We start from the raw sequence: 11,201 nt of genomic DNA on the forward strand, positions 1-11,201 counted from the left end.
TTTCAGCTTTGAAGGTCAAACAATTATGAAGTATAAATATCATTACTAAAAACTCTGAGCCATCATCACAGCTGGAGTCTGTCATATGCACCAAAATGATTCCACAGCCCTGAATGTAGTCAGAGAACAGAAGCAAATCTTAACCAGGAATCATTTCTTTTATCTAGGATAAAAAGCAAGCTTACCAAGTTGTCTGGCAATAAATAAAAAGCATTTCTGAATGTAATCAACTAATTAAAAAAAAAAAAAAGAAACAATTTTGAATATTGCAATTCTATCATGCCATAGTTCAGCTAGAAGTATAATCCACCTTAGATACTTAGCCCAGACTGCAGAATTTGCAATGTTAGGATCCAATAGAAGCAAGGCTAAAAGTACTAATTACCCTAACTTTGTCCAATCCCTTGAAAATCCATTCCAAACAGAAAGACTTGGTAACCTCTTATTTTAGACAGGTATACACTGTGCACAGACACACCTCTGAATGGCTACAAAACAGCTCAAAGTATTAACAAATTTATAACAAAATACTACTTCCTATTTCTCCACTAACCAAACTATGTAAGATTTGAGTCCTTGCGCTTGCTTCAGAAGAAATAACTACAGGAAATGGGATAAATAGAAAACTGCAAATCATGTTTAAGAATGAAAACAACAACACTCAACCTAGAGACAGACAAAGTGATCCTTTACATTCCTCCTACTCTTGTGATACCTAGTGGGTCTATAAACCAGCCTGGAATAGCAAATAGAAACTCCTGCTTTTTCAGTGTGTGGCTTTCTAGTTCCTTTACCTCCATGGAAATTATTTCCATTTCACAGTAAACAAATGTTAAAAAAAATTTAAAAACATAAAAAAGGTACAAGATACTTCTCCAAATTTATATACAGCTCTGAGCATTTCACAGCTGAATTTGAAAAAGGGACTTCCACATGTCTCCCTTCAGAAGCCATCTCTGAGATGCATTCTAGAATAAGAATGGGTTTAGGAACTGATCCCTGTACTATGGTAATTGGTTATTTTTTCAGTCCTTCTTTGACTTCTTCCCAACTAACCAGAGCAAATTACTTCCCAAGTTCCTCTTATGAAAGAGGTGTTACACAGAAAAAAAAAATTTTCAATTATCTAGACTTACACAATACCAACACCACCAGCAATTTTTCTGGATTTCATGTAGCAAAGAGCAAAAGACATGTAATCTTTTAACTACTGTGTGACAAAATATGCAGCCTAAATGAGCTGAAATTCTACCAATTAGGCTTTGTACGTGTCAATTCATAATGCATCTGCCAAAGTTAAAAAAAAAAAAAAAGACACTTACTAAAATTACAAATAATAAGTGGTTTAGTGAAAGTTTGCTGGCTGAAAATACACATCATAAAACATGTACACACAGCATTTTTTTTGTATACAACAACTCACAGCTTGCTTTCTTAAATTTCTTTTACCTCTTTGGCACTGAGGGCCAGTGAAGCCGTAGACGCAAGCGCAGCGGTTGGGTCCAACACACCTTCCTCCATTCTGACAGCCACTCTCACAGACAGCTTCAGTCAACAAAACAAGCAGACACAAAAAGGTTAATAATGTCATGGCAATGACATTTACGGGTTAACACGTGCGCCATTTCAAAAATTCTCATTTTTCTCCCGCTGCTCCAAGTCCCTCTAGGCCTGAGGATGGAGCTGATCTCCCTCCCGCCACCTCCACCAGCAATGCCTGTGCAAACCAAATTCCATCAGCACCTGCTGGTATTCACTGCAAACAGCTGCTCAGCACAGATTAGCAGCACACGTCCAACTTCAGTGGGTTTGAATCAGCTGTGCAGCTCTAGTCACTCATAAGAATTATGTAAGAACTTATTATCCCTCACTGAAGTTATCTCTCTGTCAAACCTCAAGTATTTTTTGGGCATACTGTGTTGTTCAGTCACAACAGCAACAAACCTTTTGAGAAGAGAAAGGAGTCCCAGAGTGAGATAAGCATCCCTCAGAGTTGATGCTGCTGGAAGGAGGAGCAATGTTTACAAGCAAAGGTAAAGAATTACCTGTTTAACTCATCGCTTTTTACCTGAAAAAAAAACTGTGTTTCTTAAAAGATCCCGAAAAAAATAAAATTTTTGTAGTGAAGGAGGAAGCAGGGTGGGGTGAAAGGGTTTTAAACCCACGGTACACTTCGATGAGAAAGGATTTACTGTCAGGGGACTTCAGAGCACCCACTCATACTCTTTCCCAATGGTCTGAATCAAGAACAAAGCTTCCTGCCAGACCACTGAATTTTCTCAGTTCAAAAGGAAGAGAGGAAGAGTTCTTCAGAGAGGCTGAAAAACACCATCAAAAGAGTGCCTTAACTAACCATCACTTTAGCTACTTTCTGACTCATTACGTCAGGTCTTTGCTTCAAAATTGTCCAAAATTAGCACATGAAATGTTTCCAAATCAAAACATTTCAGCTTACAGGACAATCATAATATTTTTTAAACTTTTCCATTTTTGGTCTTAGAGTCATTAGGCTGCCTTCCTAGAAATGCCTCCTCAGTTTGGATGAGGTATTTGTAACACATTTGAGTATCCAGGGCAAAAGAACCTCAGAAACCTAGAGAAGGTAATAATTTCAAACTGAAAAAAGGTACACATTACTCCTGCATCATAGTGGAGAGCATAAAATATTCTGTTGTGTGGAAATGTGATAAAGCCTTGCTTCTTACCAAGAACCACCAAACAGAATTACCTTTTCCTGAGAATGCACACATAAAATGAAGACATTTTGTTGCATGCGTTACATTACTGAATTAATGGACAACACTTCAGCAAGACAATTAACTTGATGATATACAATTAAATTTTTCTAAATAGAAATAAAAACATATTTACATTTTTAAGACTCTCTAGAAGACACATATTCATAATCCTGCCTGAAATTTTAACTACATGATACAGTGAAACCAATCTCTGCAGTTTGTTCAGATTTTCTGGATTGCTTCAGGGTCACCACTTGAAAATTCAATCATCTTTTCATTTATTCACTGGAAATTTGCCTTGTCTGAGAACATTCAGGTGTTGAATATATTAACAATAGATTTTAATACATTTTAACAAAAGCAGGAAGGGACCAGCAACCCTGAATACAAAATTTCACTGGGGTCACAGGTCAGCATTACAACTCTTTGATAAAATTTTAGTTTTATCCAGCTAAAGCAGGAACAAGACTATTGTTCCAGCATTTATAAAAATGACTAGGGCAAAAAAATTATCTTCCACACTATTCAGCCCATCCGGTTTTTGCAGAGCTGCCCTCTGTCTGTCTCTAGTTCTTTCAGCCTGCTTTATGCAATTAATTTATCTCCTAATTAGTAGTCAGCTGGCCTCAGAATACACTTTTGAGTCTTTCTTCATCCCTGCAGCCTTTAGGGACTTTTATTGTTTGCTAAATTGCTGCAGCTTGTAAACACTGTGTTGTTATAGGTAAAGCTGGGCAAATAATTCACATTCTAGTTTGTCTGCCAACCCAAAAAGGGTTGCTGAGGATTGAACCATATTTAATCCCTTTTTTCCTTAGACTAAGTAGAAAACAGAAGAACATTCTTCAACCCAGCAGTGAGACTATTGTTCTGAGGCAGAGAAAACTTTGTTAAAAGGGAATGAAAAACTAGCGAACATCTGGTATGAAGAGGGGGATGCACAGCGATGCTGCTGCTCCCCAAGCGTTTCCCAAAATTGCTCAGTGATTCCGAACTGCAACTTGAATTTTGGAGAACACAAAAGCACTTCATGCAGGGAATGACTGCCAGCTAAACACCACACCCCAAAACAAGCATTTCTTTCAGGGGTTTCACTGCCCTTGAAGCAAACTGGCTGTGACTTACGCTGCTCACAGTGGGCACCAGAAAAGCCCTTCTGGCACTGGCACCGCTCATCCACGCACGTCCCGCCGTTCCTGCAGCTGATGCTGCACTGCTGTGCTGCTGAGAGAGACCCAAAATCAGCCAAAAACACCCCAAAGGAATGGACTTTCACAGTCTTTAAAATGGGATCTGGGTGATGGGCTTTGTACCACCTATGCTACATATTTTTTTAAGTGTATACTCATGGAGAGGTTTTCTAGAGTTTTCCACGATTATGTTGCAACTCAGAACATTTAATTGCGTTGGAAACTGTACAATCTTGATTTCTTACCAAAATGGACTGAATGAAAATGTCAATACCACACACACACTCATTTGTGAACTTCCTTCTCTCTCTAAGCATATTTTATTTAGATTCGTCACACAGAGTAAACAGGCACGTGTGGAATAACAAACCTGAGGTGTCTTACCTAAGCGTAATTTACAGTTGCATAGGCAGTAATGAGAACTTAAGGAAGTTAGCATTTCTGTCACTGAAACTTGAAGAGAATGACTTTCAGTGAAGTCTCTAATGAAAACACAGCAAGTCCTTACCAGGTCTTGACCCACACGTGGGTGATATCTGCCCACTGGCACAAGTGCACATGTTGGGACGGGAACAAAATCCATCACCACAGCTATTTCTGCAAATTGCTGAGGAAGAACACAGAAAGAGGGTGACAGGGATTAACGGAAACCTGAGGCTTAAAAAAAACCCAAAAAACAAAACAAAAAGAACCCCAACTCTTGAAAACTCACTTCATTGGGACAGCTATTACACATGCAAAAGTAACTTTAGGTTAAATAAAGTAAACTGAATTTTGGCATAATTAGTATTTCTTGACTATTTTGAAGATAATTAGAATTTAAATCAGGCATATTCAAGCACTAACCTGACCACTGAAATCAGGTAATCAATTCTTTGCCTAGTCAGAAGTATCAGCCAATTATGCAAGCAATGTAAAATCATTAAAAACACGCCTTTTAGACCACAAGACTGTGGTCTAAATGTTTTCCTGTGAGAAAACATTACCAAGAACCCAAGATTTGAAGGAATATAAACAATGCCAGTTTGCACTATGGGCTTCACTCTTATAATCACCATTTTAAAAGCATCTTAGTGTCTTTTTTTTTTTCTATTCCCAAGATTATCCATCCTTTACCCAAAGAAGCTTGGCGGGAAGTCAATGTGCAAATGCTGGACTTTGCAGATTTTGTGGTGTTTCCCTAAATACAGTTTCTTGTACTCAGGTAGCTCCCACACTTTTATTTAAAAACCAACCATAAAAAGCTGAGGAAACCCCACATCTGTGTGTTGCATGCCTGACCTTGTGCCATCCCCACAATGACCCAAAGTTCCTGCCTTCCCTTCTCACTCACCATCCAGCACAGCTCCAATGAAGAAAGGACTGACAGGACCACAAAAAAAAAAGAGCTAAAAGTCTAAATTATTCTAAAGCATATCCAAATTAATACATCAAATCCATCTGCTAAAGTAGCAAATTAATCAAAAGACTGAAGCAGTCAGTCACTATAGCACAACAGAGGACTCCAAAAAGACATATATTGTGCAACAGACAACAGGTATAGTAAAATATCCCCAAAAACAAACAGAAACCACCACCAAAACAACCCTAAGAATCACAATTTCTTTGTAAATAGGGTAGAGTTTTGTGAGAACCAAATAATCTGGCAGCACATCACCACTGAAGGACTAAAACGAAACAAATACCTTGAGAAAATCACATGCCACTCTTTGGGCATCAAAAAGATGCAAAATACATTGTCTACATTTATCAGTAAATTCTGCTACAATAATGTCCCAAATGTGAAGGCATGAGAACTCAAAGACTTTATGGGATTTTTCTGTTTAACTGGAATTAGAGACGTGCCATGGACTGACTTAAAATATTATTCCATGAGCCAGGACTTGGATTTAGACCACTTGACAAGCACAGGAAATTGGGTTGTTTCTTAATATTCCTGTTCAACCCATCTTTATACACCACAAGGTCAATCTCTTGATAAAGCAAGGTTTACATTTAGTCCATTTATTAATTTATTATCCGTTAAGGAGTAATTTTTTTACCAACTGAAAGCTCTAGACCTTAAGGCATAGCCTAAATATGCTTTCATCAGAACAGTTTATTCTGTATAACAAAAGAGTAAAAGTAAGTAGACCTTTTAGACCAAGGTTTAAAAACCTTGGTTTTTAGACAAAAGATCACTTTTAACCATAAGTGTGCCACAGACCACCAACAACCACCACCACATCACCAGCTTGAAACACTGTCAGGTCAGGATGGTTTCTTTTTCACCTACCACCGGCTCATAGATTTCTCCTCAGTGAAATACCACTTTAAAATCACCAGTTACAATATGCATCAATTATAATCAGCAAATCTCCAATAAGAAGTTTGACACCTTGTCCAGCATCCTGTGCAGGAGGCTTTTTCCTAGGTGAAAAACTCTAGCTAAAGGGAAATGTCATCTCCACAGACATTAAATGTCAGCATAGAAATCTGTACACTTAAACCTTCACCAAAAGCAGAAACATAAAAAGTGTCACAGACAATACTGGCCTGCCAAAATCATTCCCCCTATGAACATGTTAGAAAGTGCAATTTTCTTTTCAATTGCTTACTGCAATTAGAGTGCAGTAAGCAGGCAGGAGCTAAAAGATGTCCCATGTGCACATTAATTAAAAATAAATCAGATTATTCTGGATGTGGGCAGACCTGAGACCAAGGCCTTTAAGAGGCATTGAGAGAGACAATTTAAAGGATATCTTGTAAGGATTGTTGAATGCCCCTAAACACATTTGAGCCAGACACACAGCTGAATCTGAAAAGCCTATCAACAGCATAATAGGCAGCCCAAATCCTTCTTAAAATCTCTACTTTACATTAAAGTAAAGTAGCCAGTATTGAAAGAGTTGATAAACATGAAAAGGACATTCCGAGGAACTCCTTTTATTCCACAGCAACATTAGTAAAAGGATCTTCCTCTGAATGGCACCATAATCCTTTGCTGGGAAATTCTGGGTCAGCTTGAGGTGAAAATAAGTGTTACATTGGCACAGTTATCCCCAATATTAGCCAGTCAAGTTTCACCATGTAAAACCAATAGATGTGAACAGGTGAGGGAGAACTGGAATCATAAAAAAAGGCCACCAAAGGTCAAGAGTTTGGCAGACCTTGGCTTATCACCCTTCCCTTGGCCAGTTTTGTCCTGCATGCCTGCAGTTAATCAGATGGAGAATGACAAAGACCTCCACTCTGAAGCTGAGCATATTTATTACCAAAACAGACAGTGACAGGCTAGATTAAATGGCAACAGATTAAAAATTTAAGGTCTGAAGGAAGCATTGTCTACTATCAGCTGTTACCTAACACAGAGAAAGCTCAACTTCATTTTCTATTTCATGGTAAGCATCCCCAAAGACATCATCCCACCAGAGTACTGAGCACATTCCCCTCACACACAACTTTTTTCCTTTTTTTTTTTTGCCATGCCATGTATGTCAAAAATCACATCTGTCAGTACCTACCATGACCAGCCAGTAGCCAGCCTACATGCCTCACAGCCATCAAAACACAACTAAAAATAACAAGAGAGTAAGCATCCCAGATGTTCAGAAGCTTTCTAGTCGACTATAATTCCAAGTTTCAGAGAACTTCAAGATCTGATTTGCCTATATCAAAACCTTCTGGCTTTTTTTTTCCCCTGCTACTACACTTCAGTATTTGATTTGACAGTTTTGGATTTTTTTCCTAAGCTGTCACGGGTTTTCTTTAAAACCTAGGAGGAGACATGTCTCTTATCAACATACAGCCCCCTTCAGTTACAAGGAATGTGGACCTGCAATTCCATCTTGGTTTGTTTATTTTTCCCTTTCCTTTCTTCGGTTATTTCTAAAAATAACGTGAAACACAGAACTGGAAGTAGCTTTTCTTCTGCAATCACAGAAGAATATTTACTTTCCCTTGTTAAGCCTTGAGCAGTAGAAGCAGCCATATACTTACGAACAATGCACTGGTTCCCTCCAGCAAGGGTCCTCCACCCAGGGCAACAGTAGGAGCGAAATCTAGAACCACACACATTTGGCCTGCAAACACAGACAAACCAATAAACGTGTACAGGAAAATAGGGAGCACGCCAAAGAGAATTTAATGTTTTACATACACACACGGGAAGAATCCAGCTGCATAAAACAAACAAAAACTGCATAGCGAAGTTGTCTACAAAAATATGCTCCCCAAAGGGGAAAAAAAAAAATCTTCCTCTAAGAGATTTTTATTTTGGGTTAGTTCAGCTGATTAGTAGAAAAGGGGAGAGGTGGATGAGGCAAGGGTGGGCCACATTCATCCTTTTTGCAACAACTGAGAATGTGGAAGGGATGAGTTTGATTCTGCTTTCATTCAAAGTCTGAGAAGCGTTGCCATAAAAACGAGCTTCTTGCTGTCATCCGACACTAGACAGAAGGAATGCCCGCTCATGAGGTTAAACTAACTCAAAATACCAAGAAGTCCCTGAAACATCAGACGAAGAAAACCAAACCGACTCTGCATCATTTCTTTGTAGAAACCCCCCAAAACACTGAGTGTCAAAGTATCTCAGTATCGGAAGACGCTGCACCAAGGAGCCCAATGGGGTCAATTCATCAGCCGTAAGGTAGGCCTCCCACAAGGTCTGCCTTTAATTAAATCGCACTAATTAGCAAGCCAGATTCCACAGGCAAGCACCAAACTCCCAGCTTAGCGAGCCGCGAGTCCTCAGCCTCAGTGAGGCGTGAGGGAGAGCGGCACCGGCGGCACCCACGGAGACCACCGGCAAGGGGCTCTGGCTCGGGACATGCCCTGGGGAGCAAGCAGGCGGCGGGGAAGGGGGTTTCAGCCTTGTCCCTACCCTCGGAGCCCGTCGTGCTGTCCTCGCAGGCGGACCCGACCGGCGGCGCCCCCGGCCCCGTCCTCACGGTGCGCGGCGGTGGCGGCCAAGGGGCCGCCCGCTCCTGAGGGAGCGCGGAGCGCCGGCCGATGCTGCTGCTGCGGCTGCTGCTGCGGCTGTCGCTGCTGTCTCCCGGCCGCTCCCTGCGCACACAGCACCAGGCAGCCCAGGCACAGCGATAAGAAGCACCAGCGCTGTGCCCAAAGCCGCCGCCGCCTGCCCATGCTGCGGCTATTCCGGCGGGAAGCGGGCCGGCAGCCGCGGGCGGGAGCGCGGGTCCCGCACCGCCCTCAGCGGGCACGGGGCGGCCCCCGGGCGGGGAGAAACTTCAGCCGCGGGAAAAGCGCCGTGTGTCCTTCCCAGCCTGCCCGGCCGGTGCCATCAAAGCTCGGGCTCCACTTTGCTCGCAGATAGCCCTCTGCGGAGAGGTGGGAAAAAAGAGGTGAATAAAAGCAGAGTTGGATTTTCTCTCCCCCTCCCCGCCCACTCCGCCGCAACAGGAAATCTAAGGGAACCGCGCTGAATTTTCCATTAAAAAAAAAAAAGAAGAAGAAGAAAAAAGAACCAGGCGCTAATTAACCGCGGCTAAATAAACGTGCTAGGGCAGAGAAACAGGGGAGCGAAAAGCCCCTTCCCAGCGCCAGGGGCGGATTTACAGCGAAAGGAGCCGGAGGAGGAGCCGGTGCCGGTGAGGGGCTGGGGAGGGGGAGAGGGAGGGAGGGACGGGGCCGGGAAGAGGGGATGGCAGGAGGGAAGGAGAGAGGAGGGAGCGAGGGGTGGCGGCTGCTGGAGGGAACGGGGCTCTCGGAGAGCCAGCGGTGCAGGTGGGGCTGGTCCCAAAGCGGGTTCTTCGCATTCCTTCCGTTCTCCCCAGCCTCCGGGAATTGCGCCGTGGGATGGACGCAAAAGCCCTCCTTGGGACAAGCACACGGGGCTCCCAAAGGTTCTGGTCGCAAGGATGAATGAGCCCGGAGGGGACGGCGCCGGATCCCCACACCTGCCCCGCCAGCTGGGTCTGGCACAGGAGCGCCGGGCTCCTCCGAGAGCTCCTTCCCTGTTCCGATCGCCTCAGCATCGAGGGTCTTACGGTGCTTCTGCCATCAAGAGCAGAGCGTGTGGTGCTGGAAGAGTTGCGCTTCCGTTCAGGAGCAGTTTCCTTCACGAACAAGCAAATTTTTTGCTTGTTCTCTGCTTGCTGTTTCTCATAACCATCCCCCCAAAAAAAGCCTCTGGCTTAGGAAATTCCCTGCTTGCTTTTTAAGGCCGAGAGCGTGCATTTACCTAGATGTGCCGAATAGTTAGCCACCGGTGAGGAACAAATAAAAGAAGTGAGAACAGAAACGTGGCCCTGTTGACAGTCCCCAAGTGCTGGGTGCTTGTCATTGCGATAACACGGCACAATCTGGTTTTGTCGTCTGAGATTTTTATCCCTTTGAGCTGCACCTCTAGGGGTGAACACCTCATGCTCTACTACAGCCCATGGTTATACAGTGGCAGCCCAGAAACTTTAAGGTTTTTGTCATTTGCAACAAAACTGGGACATGTAACAGCTTCATTTAGCTCCACGTGCATTTTATCTGTCACTTCTAGGGGTGAGAAGCAGGAGCCAGATTTTGTTATCTCTGAAATAAAACCCAAGAGCCAGATTTTGTTATCTCTGAAATAAAACCCAAGCAGCCAACTCTCTTTTTCCATTTACTGCCCTGCTTCGATGGTCCTGACAGACCATCCAGTGGCTCTGACAGAAGCTCCATTTACTGACCCATGTTCTGACAGAGCAGAAGCTGATTTTGTTTAAATTTGTAAATTTAGCAGAAGTAATTTTGCATTAGAGAACCTCAGTCTTCAAAGACCTTAAGAAACTAAAAGCATTTATGAAGACAACTGGGTAGGAGGGTTCAGCAACCTCCTGATTGTGGGTGAGATTTGGAATTTCTTTCAAACAGAGGCTGTTAAACCTGTCATGAATGAAGTGCAGCTGAGAGTCACGGAAAGAGAAGGATTCCATGCCACTTCATGTGAGTAACTATCTCCAGAAAACACAAGGAATAAATAGATAGGACACAAGGAATCAAAAGGAAAGAACTGATTTGAGATAAGCTCAGGGTCTTGGATATCAGGAAACACAGCGATATAGAAGCAATTCAGAAGTTAAACACAGCACATCTGAAAAAAGACAACACTAAAAAATCTTGAAGGGGAAAAACCCAAACAATGAAACAAATAACCAACAACCCAAAAAAGTTTGGCAATTACACAGCAAGGGTGGGCTAGAAATTAGAGCATAGGAAAGTTACAATTTAAAGCCAAGAGAGACATAATTTCAAACTGGAAATACTGTGTAGAGCATCAAAAGCAAAGTCAGCAGTTACC

General features: G+C 42.4%; 1 protein-coding gene across 1 annotated transcript in view; it reads right to left on the reverse strand.

Annotated features, from left to right (window-relative positions):
* The window catches only part of FBN2 (fibrillin 2), a 123,031-nt gene extending 113,979 nt beyond the window's left edge, over nucleotides 1–9,052 (reverse strand). The window contains exons 1-5 of the mRNA XM_054517971.1: nucleotides 8,790–9,052; nucleotides 7,907–7,989; nucleotides 4,437–4,535; nucleotides 3,864–3,959; nucleotides 1,450–1,545 (exon numbers count right to left, since the gene is read on the reverse strand). Of these exons, the coding sequence (XP_054373946.1) occupies nucleotides 1,450–1,545; nucleotides 3,864–3,959; nucleotides 4,437–4,535; nucleotides 7,907–7,989; nucleotides 8,790–9,052 (637 nt within the window). The remainder of the gene's footprint in view (nucleotides 1–1,449; nucleotides 1,546–3,863; nucleotides 3,960–4,436; nucleotides 4,536–7,906; nucleotides 7,990–8,789) is intronic.
* Between the last annotated feature and the right edge of the window lie 2,149 nt (nucleotides 9,053–11,201).

The sequence above is a fragment of the Molothrus ater genome, chromosome Z (genome assembly GCF_012460135.2).
Source record: "Molothrus ater isolate BHLD 08-10-18 breed brown headed cowbird chromosome Z, BPBGC_Mater_1.1, whole genome shotgun sequence".
Taxonomy (NCBI): Eukaryota; Metazoa; Chordata; class Aves; order Passeriformes; family Icteridae; genus Molothrus; species Molothrus ater.